The sequence below is a fragment of the Cryptomeria japonica genome, chromosome 8 (assembly GCF_030272615.1).
Source record: "Cryptomeria japonica chromosome 8, Sugi_1.0, whole genome shotgun sequence".
Classification (NCBI taxonomy): domain Eukaryota; kingdom Viridiplantae; phylum Streptophyta; class Pinopsida; order Cupressales; family Cupressaceae; genus Cryptomeria; species Cryptomeria japonica.
This window is the reverse complement of record NC_081412.1, coordinates 277,594,800-277,616,397: the sequence shown is the minus strand read 5'-3', so window position 1 is coordinate 277,616,397 and position 21,598 is coordinate 277,594,800. Positions and strand designations below refer to the sequence as shown.

At 35.5% G+C, this 21,598-nt stretch overlaps 1 protein-coding gene across 3 annotated transcripts in view; it reads right to left on the bottom strand.

Moving 5' to 3' along the window:
* LOC131070578 (uncharacterized) overlaps positions 1-21,145 on the bottom strand; it is a 35,566-nt gene extending 14,421 nt beyond the window's left edge. The window contains exons 1-9 of one of the 3 annotated variants that reach the window (XM_058006159.2): positions 19,128-21,145; positions 18,818-18,999; positions 18,588-18,686; positions 18,343-18,429; positions 17,938-18,227; positions 13,964-14,178; positions 13,779-13,887; positions 13,251-13,585; positions 12,489-12,944 (exon numbers count right to left, since the gene is read on the bottom strand). In XM_058006159.2, the coding sequence (XP_057862142.2) occupies positions 12,489-12,944; positions 13,251-13,585; positions 13,779-13,887; positions 13,964-14,178; positions 17,938-18,227; positions 18,343-18,429; positions 18,588-18,686; positions 18,818-18,891 (1,665 nt within the window). In that variant the 5' untranslated portion in view covers positions 18,892-18,999; positions 19,128-21,145. The remainder of the gene's footprint in view (positions 1-12,488; positions 12,945-13,250; positions 13,586-13,778; positions 13,888-13,963; positions 14,179-17,937; positions 18,228-18,342; positions 18,430-18,587; positions 18,687-18,817; positions 19,000-19,127) is intronic. The other 2 variants (XM_058006158.2, XM_058006157.2) reach the window with 2 other exon arrangements.
* Between the last annotated feature and the right edge of the window lie 453 nt (positions 21,146-21,598).

Here is a 21,598-nt window from a genome sequence, read left to right as displayed (position 1 = left end):
GTTGGAAGGCTGTTGTATGCACAAGCACGAGAAGTGTCTTGGTCTCCCATTGTTAAAAAAGCAAAACTTTTAGAAGATGTAGCACTAAAACATAGATTAAGGGAGACTAAAAGCAAAGTTCAAGAGTCTTGGAAAATGGGACTCAAAGTCCAAAAGTTGAATCAAGCAAAAGTGGTAATCCTAAGAGAAAGTGGAAGAACTCTAAGAATGATAAGCACGTATATCCAATCAACAATCAGCAACACAAAACTCACGAATTTGTTCATGGGACTAAACTGTCACATTTAGGATGGGCAGCAACGACAAAAATTGCTCCAGCAGAAAACAAAATCACTGACATTTCCAAAACCATCGTGGAGGAAATAAGACCACACCCTAATGAGAATCAACAGTTTTGTCACAGCTAGCCAAGTCTGGAATTTAGCACGAAAAAGCCAACTCTTCCACTTCCAATACCACTCCAGGATACTTCTAGTGCACAAGGAGTATATTTCAGCAGTTATAAATATTGGCGGAGAGCATGGGTTTGGGCATTGAAGACTTAGAGAGTGTTGTATTAATCAAACTCAAAGAATTCAATTGCTCAAAGAAAATTTGTGAGCTTGTCAATGAGGATAGTAGCAATCTGAGTTGGATCCACTTTCTGTACTTTTCTTGAGCACTAATAATATTAAAGTAGTCAAGCAATTACTGCTATCAATCTGCTTTTTGCCCTTAAGGGGTTTCCAAAATAAATTGTCTGGGTTTCAAGGCAATATTTCACAGAGTTTCCTGACGGGGGGACGCAGGGATGAGTTCCAGGGACTGGGGAACCATGGGAATGGCGGCGGAGCAGTGGTGGGGGGCGGTGCTAATATAAAAATAGAGGTGAATTGAAATCTTCAAGGCAAAATCTGCAATATAGCAAGCGACCCAGTGGCATCCCCGGCAAAGGTGGCAGAGGTGGCGAAGTGGTGGTGCTGTGGAGGGACATTTCCCCCAAGTTCCCTAGTCTCAGAAACATCCCCCTACAGGGGACAGGTTTTTTTGGGGACCGTCCCCGTGGAACACCATGTCAAGGTGAATCCTTTTCATTTCCAACACTGTAATTTATCTATATTCAGCAATATGTACTCATGTTAGATACTGTCATTTGTTTTATTCAATTTGAACAGTTATAGTTCACATTCTAGTGAATCCTACATTACAAGTTTGGAAATTTATGGATCAGCAGAAGGTCTAATTACTTTAACAAAATAAATTCTTATTAGATGGTATAGATTATGATAGAGTACTATATATAATTTCAAAGTCATATAATAAATATTTTACTTCTAACTTTTTCGAAAGGAACATAACTTTCCAGATTTTTGATACCATGTTCCCCTTTCTAATCTCTTAAAAAAAAAATAGAATTGCAAAGAAATAAGTTTAAAAAGATTTCCAACAGTTTTTTATATTATGCCTCGAACACTTAATCACTTCATTATTTCTATTTGGGTTATGGAAAAGCTGACACCATTCAATTAACTAGCCATTTTGTTAATAACATCAACAATAGTTTGTTGTATGGGTGTTTACTATGTTAAGCATATGTTTGCCTATTTGCTTTCAATAGCATGTAGATTGTTTAATCTGTTGTGAAGATGGCCTACAGAATTTGATGCTTATTTGTTCCTGTGGCAATATATTGAAGCTACTCTCATGTGATTTTCCGACTGGTGTGATCAATCTAATATGGTGTCAGCCAAATCCAATTCTGTGGAAGTGGTGTTCGATTCAATAATTTTACGATGGCCAGGTTTTACAAGATCTTTCTAAGTAAAGAGAAAGGTAACAGATTTGGTGTTCAAAGGCAGCAAACCCAGCATCCACGAAGATCACCACCAGCATGAAAAAGGGAGAGCCAACAGAAGTGGTGACTAAAGTAGTATGAGAAGCACACAGCAGCAAGGTGCAGCTGCATCGACAGACTTAAGAAAAAAAATTGCTGCACTGTTATCTGTTGTAGTGGCTGTTGTGGGTGGTTGCATGGCAAAACTTAAGAAAGCAGAAGCTTTAAGATTATGGGGTTCAGACTTGCCATTGAGTTTATTGGAAGTCGTGGTTAGAGGAAAACTGAGTGTTTTAAAAGGTAAGGGTAAGGTCCCATGAGGGGGGCTTTGGGATCTATTTTCATGGAGCAGGAGGTACCATGAATCAAAAAAATTTATGCTACACGATAATTTTGAATCTTTTCCTGAAAAATAGTAGCCCCTACATTTTAGGATTGCATATTTCAGCGGGTGCAATTGGGGTGGGGCTAGAAATCGCCCCACCAGCTTAGGGACTTTTTTAGCCACTTGTCAATTAGTTACTATTTTAAATTCCTGACAGAAGAAATAGAAGGAAAATGGTGCTCATTTGTTAATTTTTTATTTGTAGCATTCTTCATGAGATCACCAGCTTCCCTAAATTTTGGCGCTTAAACTTTTAAGCTGATCTGCACTACTTAATCATGGGACCACCAGCTTTAAAATATTCCTAAAAAATCTCAAAAGCACCCACTAAATTTTTTTAGGAAGTCCCCCTTCATGGGACCTTACCCTAAGAGTGGTTGAGTACAAGCGCCACAGGTTTACAAAGTTCCAGGTTTTATTATTTGGTTTAAAAACTATATCAATTTAGGGCAACATATTTCATATTTTGATTATTTCTTAATTTCATAATTTGTATGCTCTATCTCCATGTTTTCTTTACTTAGAAGGAATTGTGAACGAAGACAGACTTCTCTTCGTTGTCCTGCTTGATATAAATGATTGCAGCGTTCCTTGACATCTTGTGAGTGCTGTCTTGTTTGGGCAGCCGGCAACTTTGCATTCTTTGCTCTTTGTAGCCCTCCTTCACACATACTTTGTGTCTTCTTTACTACATCTTCCATGCTGTAATGTGCAAACTCAGACCTCGTGGCTTGGATCCATAACAAATACCTCATGTTTGACTCTCAAATCTTGAGTGCCAAAATTGGAAGACTCCATAACATTAACATCTTCATGTGTAAGGGCTGCCAACTCATGATCAGGAAATCAGCCCTTTCCTCATGCCTTTGTGTTCAGAAATCTTAATCACTTCTCCTTTCATGAGTGGATGGTCATCAACAAGTGCCGGTTCAAGAGCTGTATCTAACTGTAAACCAAATGTATCTGCTGTAATAACGTTTGTTCCATGGTTGCGAGTTGTATCTTCATCTTCCCTTCTAAAAACTTCACATTGGGGTCCCACAACTTCTTTATCCATGTGTCTACTCTTCACGATCTTCATATTAAGTTGTTGCTCTTTGGATGCAGCTGCTATAGATGACTTGGATGATGAAGAATGGGTCAAGCTCAACTCCAAATGAAGTTCATCAACTTGGTTTTCTGATTCTTTAAGGGCAATTTGATTACTCTTCAAGGAGTCCAAAGTAGCCTTAAGCTCAAAGGTAAACTTACGTACTTCATCTTCTTTACTTCTCAATGCATCAAAATATATCTCATTAAGCTGGAGTAGATGATCTCTATTTGAAAGCAGGTGTAGGTGGTTTGATTTCATCAAAAACAAAGCTTTTCTGAGTACCTATAAGTCTGCAAGAGGTAGTTCTCCTTTAAGGCCTCCCCCTTGAGCTTTCCACAAATATTCTGCCATTATCTTATAAGTATCATCAAAGTGAGTTAGTGATGCAATAATCATGTCTTCCTTAAACCTCAATTGACCTTCCAAGTGATTGTGACTCTTGAGCTTAACATCTTCAAAGAAATGTTCTGATTTGTCTTCATAATCGCACCATTCCAACACAGCTCACTTCAAAACATCTCTTACACAAAACTCATGTTTTGAAGTTAAGCCATCATCATGCTCAATCAAATGATCACCAACATAACTGCGCGTAGAATCATTTACCTCATGCTCTTCTTCAACTGCTGTTACAGAATCGAAGTGTGAGCAATCTGAATTTCTATCTTTTACCTCATACTTATCAATCCACTCTTGAGTTTCCTCCATGCTAAGCTCATGTGATAACAAAGGACTGCTGATCGAACTCAGAAAATGAGAATCATGTTCCTGCCTCTTCAAGGTGTCTTTGATGTCCTTTATTGCATCTTTTTCAATGGTAATTTTCTTCTTCATAAGTGCTGGTCTATGAAGTGTGTCCAGCTGAAAGTCCCATATTCTCCTAGCTTCCTTAGTTGTCATTAAACTGATCCAGACCTGCATCTCCTTAGCTGTTATGTTTTCCACCTCCAACCAACTCCATGGTGAATTGTCCATGACAAACCAAACATTGCCAAATTGTAGGACCCTCTTATTAAGCAATCAACCAGTCTCCACAATCAGCTTTCTAAGACAACAAACCTCACATGATCTTGACACATATTTCTCCAATGTAACCATGGGTACGAAGCAAGGAAAAGCAATCTCACTACATGACCAAATTTTTGTGTTGCTTTCATATTTATGAATATCATCACAATCACAAATTGATTCCTTACCAATAAGATATAGAGTTAGTTCACACAATGGAACATTAAAAGGATTCATACCTCCACATAGCTGATCAGTCAATGCTGGTTTGGCCAAATCTAGAAAAGCATTTTCTTTAACCTTGTCGTCACCATTAAGACTTATGTATTCTCCACGTGTAGGTGCAATAGTTGATTCTTGCTTGATCCTATCCTTATATGGCTGATAGTTGCTTTTCCCATGATCATCTGTAAGCTGCAGATCACAAGCAACTGACTCCTCTTTCTTTTCTATACTTTCTTCAAAGGTAACTTCTGAGCTTTCTTCTGGCTTCAGCTCCTTACTTTTCTCATTCATTTAAATTTCTTCACAAGCATCAACTCCCACTTGACTAAGCACACTTTGATCTTCTGACTCCGATTGAGTTCCTGATTCAGGATCCAATTCCTCCTTCCTTTTTCTTATGTAGTACCTATCAAAACGTTCGGTGGCCTATAACTCCTCAGGTTCACTCAAGTACTCATTGAAAATTCTGATAACCTCCTCATTCACAGGTATAGTCAACCTTGAAAGACTTTGATAATCATGAAATGTTAGAAGATCCTTCATCCTTTGATATCTGCTATACCATCCCGCAATTTTAGAGGCCGCAATTTCATTTTCCCTCTCTTCCATTTTTGTAATCATCCTTAACATCCCACAGGCTGGCAGAATTTTGGCTCTGGTACCACTGAAAAGATCCTTACAAGATCTACCCCAAATTTAACAACTTTCAGTTCTAATTATTGCAAAATATCATACTACTACTAGGTATGTTATACATCTTGTTAGCTGCCTATACTAAGTTTCAATTTGCAGATCAAATGCCCAGATGAATCACCAGGAATAAATATGCCACGTGTTTCAGAATTGTCAATGCCATTATATCTGATTATAAATAGTTCAAGTAATTACATAGTTTTATAAGAGATAGAGGACAAAGTAGTCGACTTGCACAATCAATCTCCAACAATCCGTCCAAACATATACAAGCTCACAATTCTTCACGGCTCCTAATTCTGCTCGCAACAATGAATCCCTATTTGTCTTTGATGATGTCTTTGTAATTTATGCCTTGGGACGAGACCACACTCAAGCAAGAGAATTCATGGTTTCCACGATTATGAGTGCTAAGATGCCCCAAGCAATCCCATGTATATGTTAACTTCTTTGTTGAAGGAATACTGAAATCGCACTGAATACTCCAGCGACAATACCAGAAAATGAGAGCCAAGAATACCAGCATATAAAATAATGGAGCCCGTCTTGGTTCACAAAACTACTGTCTATCAAAGGATTAATTCAACTATAGTCTAGCCTATGTGAAGGCTGTCTTTTGTATATTATGAATCGAACACGAAGCTTCATTATTATTTTTTGAGGATTGAGTCTCAATATTTGACCAGCGACAGATATAATTCTCTATCTTTCCCGACCAGCTTCCAATTATCCTATTATCAAATCATTCATGTTGACGCGATAACACATGCCCATAATTAACCACCAAACATTAAAATATTCAAAGGCTTCAATCAATCATTAGACAAGAGTGTCGATCATGACTTGGCAACAATAATTTCAGTATTCATTAAGCTACAGCTTAATATCAATTCCGCAATTATATTAAACCTCCTTATTTATTCTGCCAATGACTTACAAATTTGTCTCCAATGGAGACTTCACAAATTTGTCCAATTGTGGACTTCGTCGCGAATCCACCTCTTGGTAAAACCAAGTTTTCCTCCAGCCCTTCTATCAAACTCCTGAAGGTTTTCATTTCAAGAGGTCATAAGTTGTTTATCAAATTCCAGGCATGCCTTACTTCCTCCCTCCAATCTCCTTATAAAGAACTCCAAGAAGCTTCTATAATATTAGGTCAACCACATTTGGAGAACTTTATTTAATAAAGTAACATTATGATATTATTTTATTGTTTATTTAATTAAATTAATTATTATTAAGTCATCATTGGATATTTTATTTATTTTTGACAACTTTATAAAAATCAATTTAATTAATCGTCACCTTTCAAATTGGGGACATTACAGACACGTCTCAAAATTAATTGTTTCTAAAAACTATGTAGTCATAAAATACTCATCAAATTCTGTAAATTCAGGCATTCTAATTTTTTTGAATAATCACTAGATATTCATCTCATATGCTTACGAGTATGAATATGGGGACGATAAGCTATAAAGAGTTTTAGCTCATATTCATACTTCATTAGTTACAAACTCTATTCTAATTAAAACTTATATTGTTTAAGCATTTGATAATGTGCAAACAAGAACTGTCTTTTTTTATTCTTCCAAAAACATCTCTGTAATGTCACCTATTGGGACTTTACTCAAATTCACCTGGAATTCCCAAATGGGGTTTGGATTATGCTTGGGAATGTAAATTGTCAATTAATATCTTGATTTAGAGCCAATGACTTGAACAATTATAAGTCTGCTGATTACTGATTTGCAGATCTGCATATTTTGATCTGCTCTCTTGTTCCTCCTTATGCTCCAAGTCAAATGATCTTTCCTTTATACTTTATTGGTGAAAGAGTCACCACCTTTCATAAGGATTTAGGTGCCACCTTTCATAATAATTGAGTCACCACTATTCATTGCTGCCTTTGAGAATAATATATTATTCTCCAAACTGATCTCCCTTGGATACCTTCCTCAAATGAGCCTCCTTCCCTTTATATCTCCCAATGTAAGGGAGAAGTCACACCTCTTCATCATGTATGCCCTTTGGTTAGAGACACAACCTTTCACAATTCCCCCCCTCGAAATAGTACAACCATTCATGATTTCTTCCATTTGAAATAACCACTTCCTTATCTACTTCCCATTCCTCTTCTTCCTCCATTAATCTTTCCTTAATTTACATGCTCCCTTCCTTCTCGCTTTCTACATCTCCCCCCTCTCAAATGAGGTTCTCTTCTCCCTTTTATATCTCATGTTTGAGAGAGTTCCAACTTTTCATTTCATGTCATTTGACCATTCATTATCTTAATTAAATTTTAATTATCTTTAATTATATTCTTTTATATTTTAATTTAATTTTTATTTAATTTTAATTTTATTTTAATTTTAATTTTATTTTAATTTATTATTATTATTTAATATATATTAATAAATTCTATTTCAAAGTGGGGACATTACAGTCAGCCCCACCCAAGATTGCTTATCCTCAATCAACGATCATGGAGTGTTCAAAATGATTCCCAATATGAAATGGCTTTGGAAGCACACATGGAATAAACATACTAGAAACACATTAGGTATGAACCAAACACAAAGCATACACATAAAAACACAAAGCATACACATGAATATATGCAAACACAGAGCACACACATAACTATCCTAAGTATACACATGAATAAATGTAGACACGGAGTATACACGCAAATACACATGTTGTTAGATACCTTCTTTTCTTCAAGCCAAAAGTGGGCCTAACCCCAATCTTATTGTTCATAATCTATTTTGAGGCAGAAAGTGGGCCTAACCCCATCTTTCTGCTCATAATCCATTTCGAGCTAGAAAGTGGGCCTAACCCCAATCTTTTTGTTCCTAATCCATTTCAAGCCAGAAAGTGAACCTAACCCCAATATTTTTGCTCCTAATCCATTTTGAGCCAAAAAGTGGGCCTAACCCCAATCTTTTCAGCTCCTAATCCATTTCATGCGAGAAAGCAGGCCTAACATCATCTTTCTACTCGTAATCCATTTTGAGCCAAAAAGTGGGCCTAACCCCATCTTGCCACTTATAAGCCATTTAGAACTAGGAAGTGGGCCTAATCCCATCTTACTGTTCATAAGCCATTTAAAGCCATAAGTCATTTAGAGCAAGAAGGTGGGCCTAACCCCATCTTGCTGCTCATAAGCCATTTAGAACAAGGAAGTGGACCTAACCCCATCTTACTGTTCATAAGTCATTTAGAGCCAAAAGGTGGGCCTAGCCCCATCTTGCTGCTCATAAGCCATTTTGAACTAGGAAGTAGGCCTAACCCATCTTATTGCTCCCATATGCTTATTAATGTGTCATAAATTTGTTCCAATAGGCTTCAAACATTTGCTTAATATGTCTCATAGATCTTGAGGATATAAGGGTTTCGTAATTCCTAGAATGTCTCCTCCATAAAGCTCCACTTGTTTATTGTCTTTTCTTCTCTTGATCGGGATACTTTTAATATCTTCCTCATCATGCCTTGTTTTCTTACTTGGATTTCCTTTTGCTTCTTCATCATACATTGCCTCTATATTATATATTTGGCCCCTACATATGTGTCTTAGTCTCCACTCTTCCTTGCATTTGAAGCGCAAACCTTTCTCTTTCCAAAGCCCTTTAAGACCTTTGGCTAGGTTGCATCAACTATCTTTCACAGGATGACAGGAACTGTGCTCTAATATCAATTGCAATGTCCCCTATTGGCACTTTACTCAAATTGCCCTAGAATTCCCAAATGGGCTTTAATTTATGCCTGGAGTTGTAAATTGTCAACTAAATATCTTGATTTAAAGCCAATGGCTTGAACAATTATAAGCCTGCTGATTACTGATTTGCAGATCTGCATGTTTTGATCTGCTCTCTTGTTCCTCCTTATGCTCCAAGTTGAATGATCTTTCCTTTATACTTTATTGGTGAAAGAGTCACTACTTTTCACAAGGATTGAGGCACCACCTTTCATAACAATTGAGTCACCACTTTTCATTGCTGCCTTTGAGAATATTATTCTCCAAACTGATTTCCCTTGGATACCTTCCTCAAATGAACTTTCTTCCCTTTATATCCCCAATGTGAGGGAGAGGTCGCATCTCTTCATCGTGTATGCCCTTTGGTAACAGACACAACCTTTCACAATTACCCCCTTCAAAATAGTACAACCCTTCATGATTTCTTCCATCTGAAAGAGCCACTTCCTTATCTACTTCCCATTCCTTTTCTTCCTCCATTAATCTTTCCTTGATTTACATGCTCCCTTCCTTCTCCCTTTCCATATCTCCCCCCCTCTCAAATGAGGTTCTCTTCTCCCTTTTATATCTCATGTTTGAGGGAGTCCCAAATTTTCATTTCATGTCTTTTGACCATTCATTACTTAATTAAATTTTAATTATATTTTTTTATATTTTTATTTTATTTTTATTTTTATTTTTTTGTACTTCAATTTTATTATTAAATTCTATTTCAAAGAGGGGACATTACAATCTCATAAAAGAATGGTAACTAATAAAAATCTCAATGTTTCCATATTTTCACCTTTATTTTTCACAGTTTCAGTATAAAGATTTAATCATCCAAGATGAAAGTGCAATGCAAAAGCACACACCATTATGACTCGCTGATCCTCTGCTATGAGATAATTTATATTTAGGATGAAAATTACTTTTGTTGTTAATAGCAATAGGGATAGAACTTAAAACTTATTGGATCCAATAAACCATAGGTTCCAAGAATCCTAACCCCAAGTTTACTAGCCACAAAATTAACAATTAACAAGTAATTAATAAATAATAAACATTTAATAAATTGATATATTATAAAGATATAGTTAATATATAACTAATATTATTAATATATTATATAAAGTTATAAACTATATATTTATTTTTATTTATTTTCTGTTCTTTTCGCTGATATATTAATAATATAAATATAGTTAATAATAATATTTGATAATAAAGTTGGGGTTTGGTTGGATTGGCTCCTAGTGCTTCCATCTTTTGCCCCCACTTTGGCACTCGCTCTTTCCCCTCTTCTAACATTCCTTCCTCCCTAGGAGGAGTTGATTGCATAGATGCTGAGCATAAACTATCACTTTTCTTGTCTTGGCTCACTTCTGCTAATGTGTCATCATTGTTTATCGATGATGAAGGCTATAAGGGTTTTGTGGCCACATTTATGCTAAGTGATATCAACCCCAATTTAATCTAGCAAATGAAAGAACCTAGAGTCGATACTATTTCTTCTAGCTCCTCTCATCTAGGGTTCTTTAATTTGGTCCTAAATCAAAGTGATTCTCTTTACTCAAATTGGGATCTGATGTTTTAGATAAAGTGGAACATTATTCAAAAGTTGGGGTCATCTGTCAATTTCATAATTTTCTTTAATTTGGTCCTAAATCAAAGTGATTCTCTTTACTCAAATTGGGATCTGATGTTTTAGATAAAGTGGAACATTAGTCAAAAGTTGGGGTCATCTGTCAATTTCATAATTTTTGTCTAAGCATTGCGGATTTACATGACTAGATTTCAAACAAGTGGAACGTTTCTTTCTAGACTTAGTTATTTAACCATCACACAAGGTTTTCTGATTGGTGTCCATGGCAAAAAAGTAGTTTGAAATTTTACAATGACAAACGGTCCTTCAGTTTATTTTAAATATAAATAAACTGAATTACAGACAATATATATATATGGAAATAATATCAGTGGAATTGAAAAAAGTGGGGAAATATCATTTATTTATTTTCTATATTTTTCTGCTTCACTTTTTCCCACAAAATAGTAATGAGGATTCAGAAAAACAAAAACATTTATGAAAAGAAAAAAAATTCAGTGTGATTTAAAAAATGAAATTTTTTGTTTGTGAAAATCATTCTTAATGCATCTTTTTAAATTATTTCTGCACCCAAGTTCAATCAGGCCACATCACAAGCTTGTCCATTTGACCTAGGTCTATCTCAGGCATACCCGGGTGAAATGCACGGGCCCAAGATACATATGCCCTGGGAGTACCCAGGCACACCTAATGCGAAACCCATTCGGAACAAGTCCCAGGAACAAAGACAGAGAAATGAATAGGTCTCATCTCCAGTTTAATGGTGCAATGATAATCCGATGATGATCCTTGCAAATAAACTACTACTGATATATATAGGAACACTTGAATTGGGGTATCCAATAAGCCCCTAATTAAACCAAACATACATGAAAAAAAAATCTAACAAATATGAAGATAAATTTCTAGAAGACAACCCAAGGCTTATACACATCATGTGTCAATAGTAGAAAAGAGCAAGCCTAGTACAAGGGGTTGTGCTGTGATGTGACAGGGGACATTGGTAGGAGCCTGACATGGGTTCAAAGCTCCCTTGTGACAATAATGTTCCACTGCAACGGTGTACATGTGATGAGAATGTTGTGGATTAACTATGGGTTATAGTCGAGCATGACCAACAATTACAAATCTTAAGAATGAGATCCAAGCTTACCCTATAACATATTAACATATTAATACAAGCAATCTCGTCAAATGTTTGCTTAGAAGAAACAGGAATAAGAAATAAGTGCAATAAATTTATGTTTAATTGCCAATATCAATCAATAAAAATAAATCTGTATGCTGGATAGCATTTCCTAAACAGAAACAATAACATAGGTAGATAAAGAGTAAAGACAATTGCATAAATCAGATTAAGCTAGCATTTTAAAACAAGTGCCCATAATATACACCCACATTCATATATAATTCACTATTTTTTTGTTTATACATATATGTTACATTCAAATTTTTAAATAATTTCAACATAGGCTTCCATTTTGAATTTTCGGAACATCTACCTGTATGCATCTGTGGTATGGTAAAGAGGATTGAACAGGCTTGCATCCAGATCAATGTTTTGTAGATGTTTATACGTGTTCATTTGTTCAATCAACATTTTAATATAAGTAAAAATTAGAAGTTTTAGAGACAAAGCTATAGTAAGAAGAGAGTCCATCAAGTTGATATCAAAATACAAACATTAAACAAACAAAAAGAGAGATAATATTACGATTACTTCTAATCCCATCTGTAAACCACAAGCAAATGTTAATTGGAAAAAAAATTGCAAAAGCTTGGCAAATCGACCACATAAATTAAGCATTATCTACATCATATCACAGATTAATCTTTCCTTCTGATAATAGGCAACCAATCACCTCATTCTATCCAAAAAGCCAATATTCACCATTCATTAAAATAATAGAGTTTAACAATACCAACCTTTTCCGGAATGGAAATATCTGATTTATCAAAATCATTAGTTGTCTTTGAAAACAGCTTGTCCAGAATTGACTCTGATTTTTCTTTACTGGCATTTCTTCCCAACTCAGACCCTCCTGCTTTCTTCATATCTATAATATCCAGTCCTATATTCCAACTATTGTGCTCAACTTCAGGTAATTTAGAGATTTGATCATCTTTTAGTGAATAAGAAACAGTATCCAAGCCCCCAATGGATTGTGAAGAATTGGCACTATCTAGACCCAGGAGATCATTTACATTCCCAACAACATGAATTGCCGCAAGGGTTTCCTGGCCAGACACCTGCAGCTCCTGCTTATTCATAGTCACATCTGATGAAATCGGTTGGCTTTCTTCCAGTTGATGTTGCTTACCTTCCAAAAATGGGTCAGATTTGGTAGCATTGACATGATTTTTGCCCATTTCAGAGTAAGCCTGGAAAATTTTTCACAAAATTAAACACTGCGTATCATCCAATCAATGCAAAAAATGCAGAATTGAATAATATGGTGCAGAAGGAAGTTAACTCATCTATATCTAGCAGAACAATGAATAATGTTCTTACACCATTGAGCTTAACATACTCCAGTCAACAGAAAGAACAGCACAAATGAATATTATGGTGTTCCTCACTTATCAAATAATAGAAGATGAAACAATTTGACAATTTTTACAACCATTTCCACGTGAGCTTTGAAGAGAAGAAGATTGAGTTGAAACAAAATGTGTAATTGCAAATACCTCTGGTAATTCTCTGTTTCCAGTTTTCAGAGAGGTCTGCTTTTCAAGTAATACTTTTGCAAATCCTGGAGGTACCAAAGGCCTTGATGCTGGTGTTGATACTCCAGATAAACTGGTTTTGATGGATGAAGAAGAAATGGATTGATCTGGAAGAAGGAGATCAGCCGGTTGATCTTCTAACTTCTCACCATCTCCCACAAGACATTTTTCATCTTTCTTCTGATCTTCAGAAACTGTTAATTCCCACCCTAATTGTTGACCTGGTTTCAGAAGATTTTGTTTTTGTTTTTCCTGAAGCAACTTCTGTTGTTCTTTCCTCATTAACTCAAATGAATCTTCAAATAATAATGCAAAAAAATTAGTAGGATGTGAAAAGCTCAATATTTCATCACGAAGTCAGAAATTAAAAAAATAATATAGAATTAAAATGTGGAAAAATCTTGAGATCTCATAACCAATTCTTTTGCAGAAGAAACTTGCTAAACTCCAAAGAATCCTAGAGAGACTATCAAAAACATTATAGCATACCTCTTCTTCTTCTCTCCTCTTCTATCCTTTCATTATTGGAAAAGTCCTCGCTACCGAAAGTTTCATCATTGTATATGTCTCTGATCTCTGTTCGTGACAGATTCCCTGTCTGGAAATGCCAATGGCTATAAATATGCCCCTTATAAAAAATATTGCAAAATAGCTAAAAATCACCTGGCACGCACCTTAGATGAACGAAGTGGCTGAAATGTATCACTTGCATGATTTGGCCTTCCACTAGCATGATGTCGGTCTTGTCCCCGTGCATTTGAGAGTATAGGTCCCCCTGAGGACCTCGATGACCTTAGATCTGACCCACTTCCTAGAAGGCCATCATGTTCTGGAGGAGTCCCTCCTTGCCAGGTGAGATGATTGCTGCCATGAGATGGCCTTCCAGGATCTACATCCCAAATTTAAATTTCAAGATCACAATTTCTTCCATTTATAACACCATACCATTATCCACAAACTCCATCGCATCCAGACAATGCAAGTAATATTCATTTAACAGAGGTCTGTATCTGTTAATGTTTGAGAACTACTGAAATTTGTGTAATTGAGTTACAGTCACAATTGGAACACAGAAGCTGCCTTAAGGCTTAAACCAATGAAATTTTCAATCTCACATTAACAACACCTGGCAGACACATCTGACATATCTATAATAAAGTTCTCCCCTAGCATTGACTTTAGCTGCTTAGCTAGCAACACCATACTAGAGAAATAAACAACTTCAGACATCATCGTATCAAACTACTACCAACGGCATACTCCACAGATCACATAAATTATACAAAGAACAAATGTTGTAACATACAAAACACAGGTTTAAGATTAAAGATCAATTTATTTTCATTTAACCTAGTTAAAATCAGGGCAAACATAATTCCTTGGGCACATATCTTTTTTCTCATGGTTATTGCCTTTAAGGGATCCACAGACATTGCCAATTCAATTAAGCTGCAAGTCCCTAGTTGTTTGAGGCATTCGCCTGCTCATTTTGATTAAAGAAAATGGCAAAAATCACATCATTTCACCTCTGCATGCCCTTAAGAGAGGGCATGTCTCCCCATCCAAACACACATGGTTAGAGAGGCTACAATGAAAACATCTGTACTTCACCTAGTGCTTGAGCAAAAATCAAATTTTCAATGGCAAGCAAAACCAAAGCAGGGTTTTAGTGTTTACAGTGAAAATTAGAGAGATAAGACTGTAAACTCATTATTTTGGAAGCAATGATACAAATAATGGAATAGCATGATAACAAAAGGGAAGTCAATAGAGAAGAAAAATATAATAAAAGCTTGAAATACAAAAAGAGATTGTTCAACAGTATCAGAAGTTATCAGTGATTATTAGTAGCCTCTACGATTCTTAATTAATTGGCAATGCAGTCACGTAGAGAAGTTATCAGTGGTTATTAGTAGTCTCTACCATTCTTAATTAATTGGCAATGCAGTCACGTGGAGAGGACACAATCTGATATAGGAAATGGGCATTGTAATAGGGAAGCCATTATTTAAAATAAATGGTACCAGGGTTCCTTGGAGATAGCAAAATATTAAATTCACAATATGTAGAATTTCAATGTTAATGTTACATATATAGCATGTAGTTTATTCCCACAAGCTACTACCATGGATTACTGTCTTTCCCGTTCAATCAATTGATAGAACTTCAGAGCACATACGCATCTTAAGTCATGTTATTGGTGTCTCTTCTTCCTATTACCTCTTTAGGCTTTGATAAGAAATGCTTCTACTACAAAGTAAGTAATGTAAATTACTAACTTAAGTGATATATCTTTATAGGAAGTTAACCAACTATAATGGCACACACTTAATGGATATATCAAGAGGCTAAGAAACACCATCTGAAATCTCGATATTTGGACACATCCCCATGTGTCTCTGGGACATGGAAGTGTTTCTGTCATCCAAAACACAAGATAAAGTAGCACAAGTCAGGGTATGACTCCAAGGGTCTATGATATATGATCTTCTCTGTCATAATTAAGCATGTTAGTAACAGTCAATCTAGCCAACTCAAATTATTCATTTATGTATGATGGTTAATGAATTCCTAGAAAGTTTCTTTAGTTCTTTAAGCTCTTGTCAACTAATTATCAGCCAAATTTTGAAGGGATGCATCTGGGAAATGTATATGACTCTAGGAGACATTATCTGTAATCTGAAATCTCCTCATATCTGAAGATGTCATCACGCGTGTTTCCAAGATAGAGATGAATTTTTCGTACACAAAACAAGTAGCAGGGATCAGGGTATGAGCCTCGGGATCTATAGCTTGTGTCTGTCATAATTAAAGTGTATTAGAACAATCAAGCTCGCCCAGTCAGATTATCTCCTTCCATATTAGTGTTAATAAATTCTCAGAAAATTTCTTCAAACCTTTGATTTGAGCATTATGGTTTACCATTTACAGTTCACTTGAAATAATTAATTTTGTCACATTACATTTTTTTTTCAGTTAACATGTTTTGATATTGTAATAGATATATGCCAAAAATATTTATATTAAGAGACAAAAAAAGAAAGTTCAGCTCCCCGAACGAAGAAACCCAGCATTGCAAATTCTAAATATATGAAGGTAAGACATTGGTTGTAAACCATATTTTGAATTTATCAAACTTGGCTCCATAACCAATAATAAGTAGTGCCAAGGCTTAAGTGGGCACGTCTTACCCATCAGAATGTTAACTGTATAAAATATAACTTTCAATCAAGAATTCAAAGAGGCCTCCCTGGAAACAGTTCACTGCATGGTGTTCAGAAAAATCCAAAAGTTCATGGAACGAAAGTAACAGGTCTCTTTGGGGAAACAAAAACCGCTGAAAGGGAAATTTATAAAGTACAAGTTCAAAACTTTGAGATTTATAAAGGGAAATTTGTAATGAACTCCGCTCCCCCTTGTTCCATAAGTGATAAGTTTATATCCCAAGTTGGACAAGTACATTAGTGTTACACAACCAATTGCATTCACATGTCACAGGCAAGTCAGATGATTGATAATATGAGGATAGATATTAATGTTTCTACAAATAACTAAAACTTTTGTGTGAAATTGGGGCAGAAGCAACCAACTGCCTCACTAGGCCCCACTTGAAAAATAGCAAAATCCCTTACAATGAAAACAATCATGGGACAGATTATAACAAAATTTGACCAGCTCCAACACAAATCTAGATGTCATTAAAGAAGCATAGAATGAACAGTGTAAAGAACTGCCATGTATGCAGCACATGATAAAATGAAAACATATAAGCACTAAACTAAATCTTCCATTTACCTACACCTCCAATGAAATCAAGCCAAAAAGTAGAATATGCTACAACTCATGAAGAAGGAAAAGCTCCAAAACCAAAGTTAAGTTCCTTGGCAAGGAAAAGCCTTAACCAAAATAAAATTGACATAGTACAGCTAAGCACACTATGATTACCCAAAACTACTTCTTTTCCTCTGTGCTAAAACTTACTAAAACTTTTCTATGTAGCAACCAAATTTAATCTCACAGCCAGTTCTTCATGCTGAAGCTTGCATATATTCTATTCTACTCTCCCTCTTGTACAAATAGCAGCGTCTTGATTTACGCATACAACAATCTGTGTCTTGCACTCACATTTCTTTATCTCGAATTCATGCAAAAAAAGAATAAATCTTCATTGTTAAATATAGTTTTAGTAGCTTAGGTTTCTTTAGACGGTTGATAAGACAATAACGGAGGGAAGAAAGACAAATCATGCTTTTTTCATATAAACAATAGTAAAAAAAAATGAAACTGACACAAACTTTGCAAAGAATCAGTTTATTCTGGAAACTATGACTTTAAAATCAAGAAATATTGTCAATATAACCCATATTGTCCTGAAACAGAAAATCATCATTGCATTTGCATGGTATTCTCTGGTATACATGGCAATAAATTGGAACTAGAATAAAAAATCTGAAAAAAATATCATAACTAACAAAAAATAACACTTCAGTCTGTATTCTAACGAACAGATTGTAAACAAACTAAGATTCAAATAGTAACTCATGCTGCCCATCTAGGATTTTAAAAATAATCCTTGATAATTACAATTGTGTGAGAAACAATGCTTTAGTGGACTTCCTCGTAAAAAACAGACAAGTTGAGAAATCACCTTGTTCAAGTGCAACCCGATCCTGACGAGTGCGATCCCTTTCTCTGTCATTGCTTATTAATCTGTGTTCCCATCTTCCTTGACCTCCTCCTGATCCAAGGCCCTGCCAACTGGCCCTATCATAGTTACTCCGTGGATGGCTAGCTTCCACACGACTTGGGCCTGCTCTTGAAGTGAAGTTGTTGTTAAAGGAGGAACCCCCATGCTCACTTCGTTTTGTACCTTGTGAGAGCAAACCCCCTGGATTAGCTGGAGTTCTTCGCCATTCAGGAACCTCTACACTTCTATCCCTGTAGATGTTTGAAATTAATAAAGTCTGATTCAAAAAGGGAAAATCATTGAAACAATAAAACATTGAATTTCCAAAAATAGGTGTATATCTATGATCTAAATGGGAAAACCTACTCATTAATATCTCTGCGAATTAAACCTCTTGATGAAAAAGATGATGAAGCATTTACTCCTTCCACGACAAGTCCAGACGGTGGATTTCTGCACCAAAAACACTTCTGTGAAATTTCTATCTTATTGGAACTGAATTTCAGACTAGCTTTCCCAGACATTGTAGAATTCCAATATTTATTAAATTACACTTCCAATTCTGCAAACTATCATGGTCACAAAACCCTTAAATTAGAACAAAAGTTTACCTGAGAATCTGAGGATCAAGCTCACTAGGCTGTATTTTGCAACTCTCCAGCTCAGCAAAGGATAAGAGGAAATCCCTTGTATATGAGATCTTTGCATTTCTAAATGAAAGTTAAGAAATCTAATCATCTCAAAACTATGTATACCAAAAGCACAGGAACAAAAACACAGCTTAACTTGATTTAGAAAATGCACTATCAATCAATACTATTTATTGTTATAACAAGGATACTGACGAGGAACAGCTTCACTTGAATCAAGAGATCCTTTCAAAGCTGCAGACTGACAATTGGCCTCTTGTCCCATTATATAGAATACAACGAGATCCCACACAGTTCCAGTATAAACAAATGCACTGGAACTCTCAATCACACTTTAGAGGAGTTCGATATTCTGCCACAAATTAAAAATTTCCTATAGAATAAATGTTCATAAATACATTGTTAAGAGGTTTAAGAAAGTCCTGAAATAGCAAAATGAAGGAATCATAAAAACAAAATGTCAACATTCACATATTCAAAAAATTGTTCATAAAAAATTACCTTTCAGAAAGATCAATAAATCTTTTAACTGGTTGAAGGACATAAATTTCAAATAGTCTGTATGAAGTGATATGTTTGCTCCTTAACCAAATCAATAATGTTCACTATTTTACAGTAACTGCTTCAAAGCAAGACACGGTATCCAGTACACAAATACAGCCAAGCTTTCAACAATTCAGAAGCAAATATAACTATACACTATAATGAGAAAATTCTTAATCTCTTTCCAGTCTAGCTAAATGTGATCACTTCAAGAACCCCTTCTAAAATGGAAAACCAAATTATTTCCAGTCAAGAAAGCTACTGGTGGTGGTCGCAACAAAACACCAATCCATGGTAATGTCAATATGAAGCAACAAAAAAACCAAGTTGAGATGACAGCTGCAAATCAGTGGAGATAATATCACAGCTTAAGCACAAGTATTAGAGCACATCCATGTAAAGTTACAGCGGCAAACTTTTCAAGAAGAGGACACACATAATATACATTTCATTCTTGTAATTCTCTTTTCTGGCAATTAAAAACAACCCCCAATCTGATGGAGCTCTATCATAAGCCAACTGCTTCCAAGCAAACGTCAAAAAACTACAGCAGTGCCAAAGCCCTGTGCAATTTCTCAATTTAGTAATTTCCTCAACCTTGCACTAGTATAGTAGAGATTATCCAACTGCTCCAAATTTCAGCTGTATGCTTCACCCCCACTGCTCCCCAAACCCAGCTGAACAGTATTGAAATATGTCACTATATTTTACAGCCAGCGCAAGACAGCGCAGCTCCACTTCAAGAACCATGGAACACTGAATCCATCTGATTACCGCCCAATCTTTATTACGGGCTACTAATTTCCTTTGCAGAAAACAGTGATATATATTGTTACCCTCACCTATGTTCTTTAAAGATTGATCTTTATACCGACCTCAAACATATAGCATAATCAGTCGGAAACATCTGCTGCTGGAAATATTAATTTTGCAGCCAATACTTTATGCAACTGTCCCAACTGCGTTAAAAACAATAACAAAAACTGAACATATATGCTAATTTCTGCTTGTTCCTTTCTACACGGTATGTCAGAAGTAGAACACAATTGCGTGAAATAAGGAAACTTAGACACAGATTCCGGGAAATTCAAACAGAAAGCATGATGCATCTTAAGCTTTCCCAACACAAAATAAAATAGATGAAGTTTGTGTAGGATCGAGGGGAGCCTTTCTGCTCTATGGGCAAACTTAACTCCATATTTTCTCTATACTCGAAATGAAGCCATGTCATTCAGTGCTACAAGTAAACTTCTGGGTAAAACCAACAGTGAATCCAATAAGACTTGTAATATACTTAACCCTGTTCCATACAGTTTCCTCGAATTCGCATAATGTTTCTTCTTCAGAATTTACAAGGATCGAAAGGGTCTTGCTGAAATTTTCAGAGAAGAAAACTCGGATGCATCCGATCAAAAATAAAACCCTAGCTGGACATCATGAAATCTCGAACAGTAAACAAAAGCAATGGCAGCCGACCATATACAATTATCTCCTCTGAAGAATTTTAAAAAGCATAACAATTGGTCTTTTCAATTTTTTATTTTTTTTCCTGTTTTTGGTTTGAAGATGTTTTAACGTTTTGAAAACCCTACCTCATAAGACAGAGAAAGCCCATAAACGAGTGAGTGAACCAGATGATGGATCGATAGCCAAGCGGATTGAGAATCAATGCCGTCCATTTACAGAGCCCTTCATTTTCATTCGTATTAAGGCTGGCATGGAAGGAAGCCCCTGCCCCTGCCCCTGCTTTTGCTCAAACGGCGCTTTGCAAATCAACAACAACAGAATCCCAACAGCGAGCCAGACCCAATGAGGAGAAGAAATAGAGGCTCTAATGTCATTTTTCTACAAAATAATTAATCAAATACTAGGGAAAAATGCGCATCCGTTGTTCGTAGTGAGGAAGTGAAATATTCCTACCTAGGAAAAAGGCCGTCTTGTTTAAAAACGCTATTTGAATCCCTTGCCTATCTTTGGGAATAATGTCTAGATTTAAGCATGTAATATACTATGACTATCATGTTGGATGACTCTCTGATCTGTAACCCGTAACGTTGGAACAAATTTGTAATTTTTAATGAGAACTTGGTAAATTTGTTACATGAGTAGAATTTGAATCTAGTTTTCAGTTAATTTATATTCTTAATGGTGAAATTTTGATAATTATAATTTTCAAGGTTTAGATTTGTTTTGATTAGAATGTTTTAAATATTATCATTTTTATAATTTTTTAATAATTATTTAAAGTGAGAAATATCAATTTAAAGATAATTATTGAAGATTAAGGTAATCTGATTGAATGTAGCTTAATCTACATAGATGGTTAGACAAAATTTTATTCTCTTTGTTAATAATCTTGATAATTGATGCTAAGAATTCCCATGCAGTTCTTTAAGTGCAATTTCTCTTTAAATTTAAGTGCAAATTTT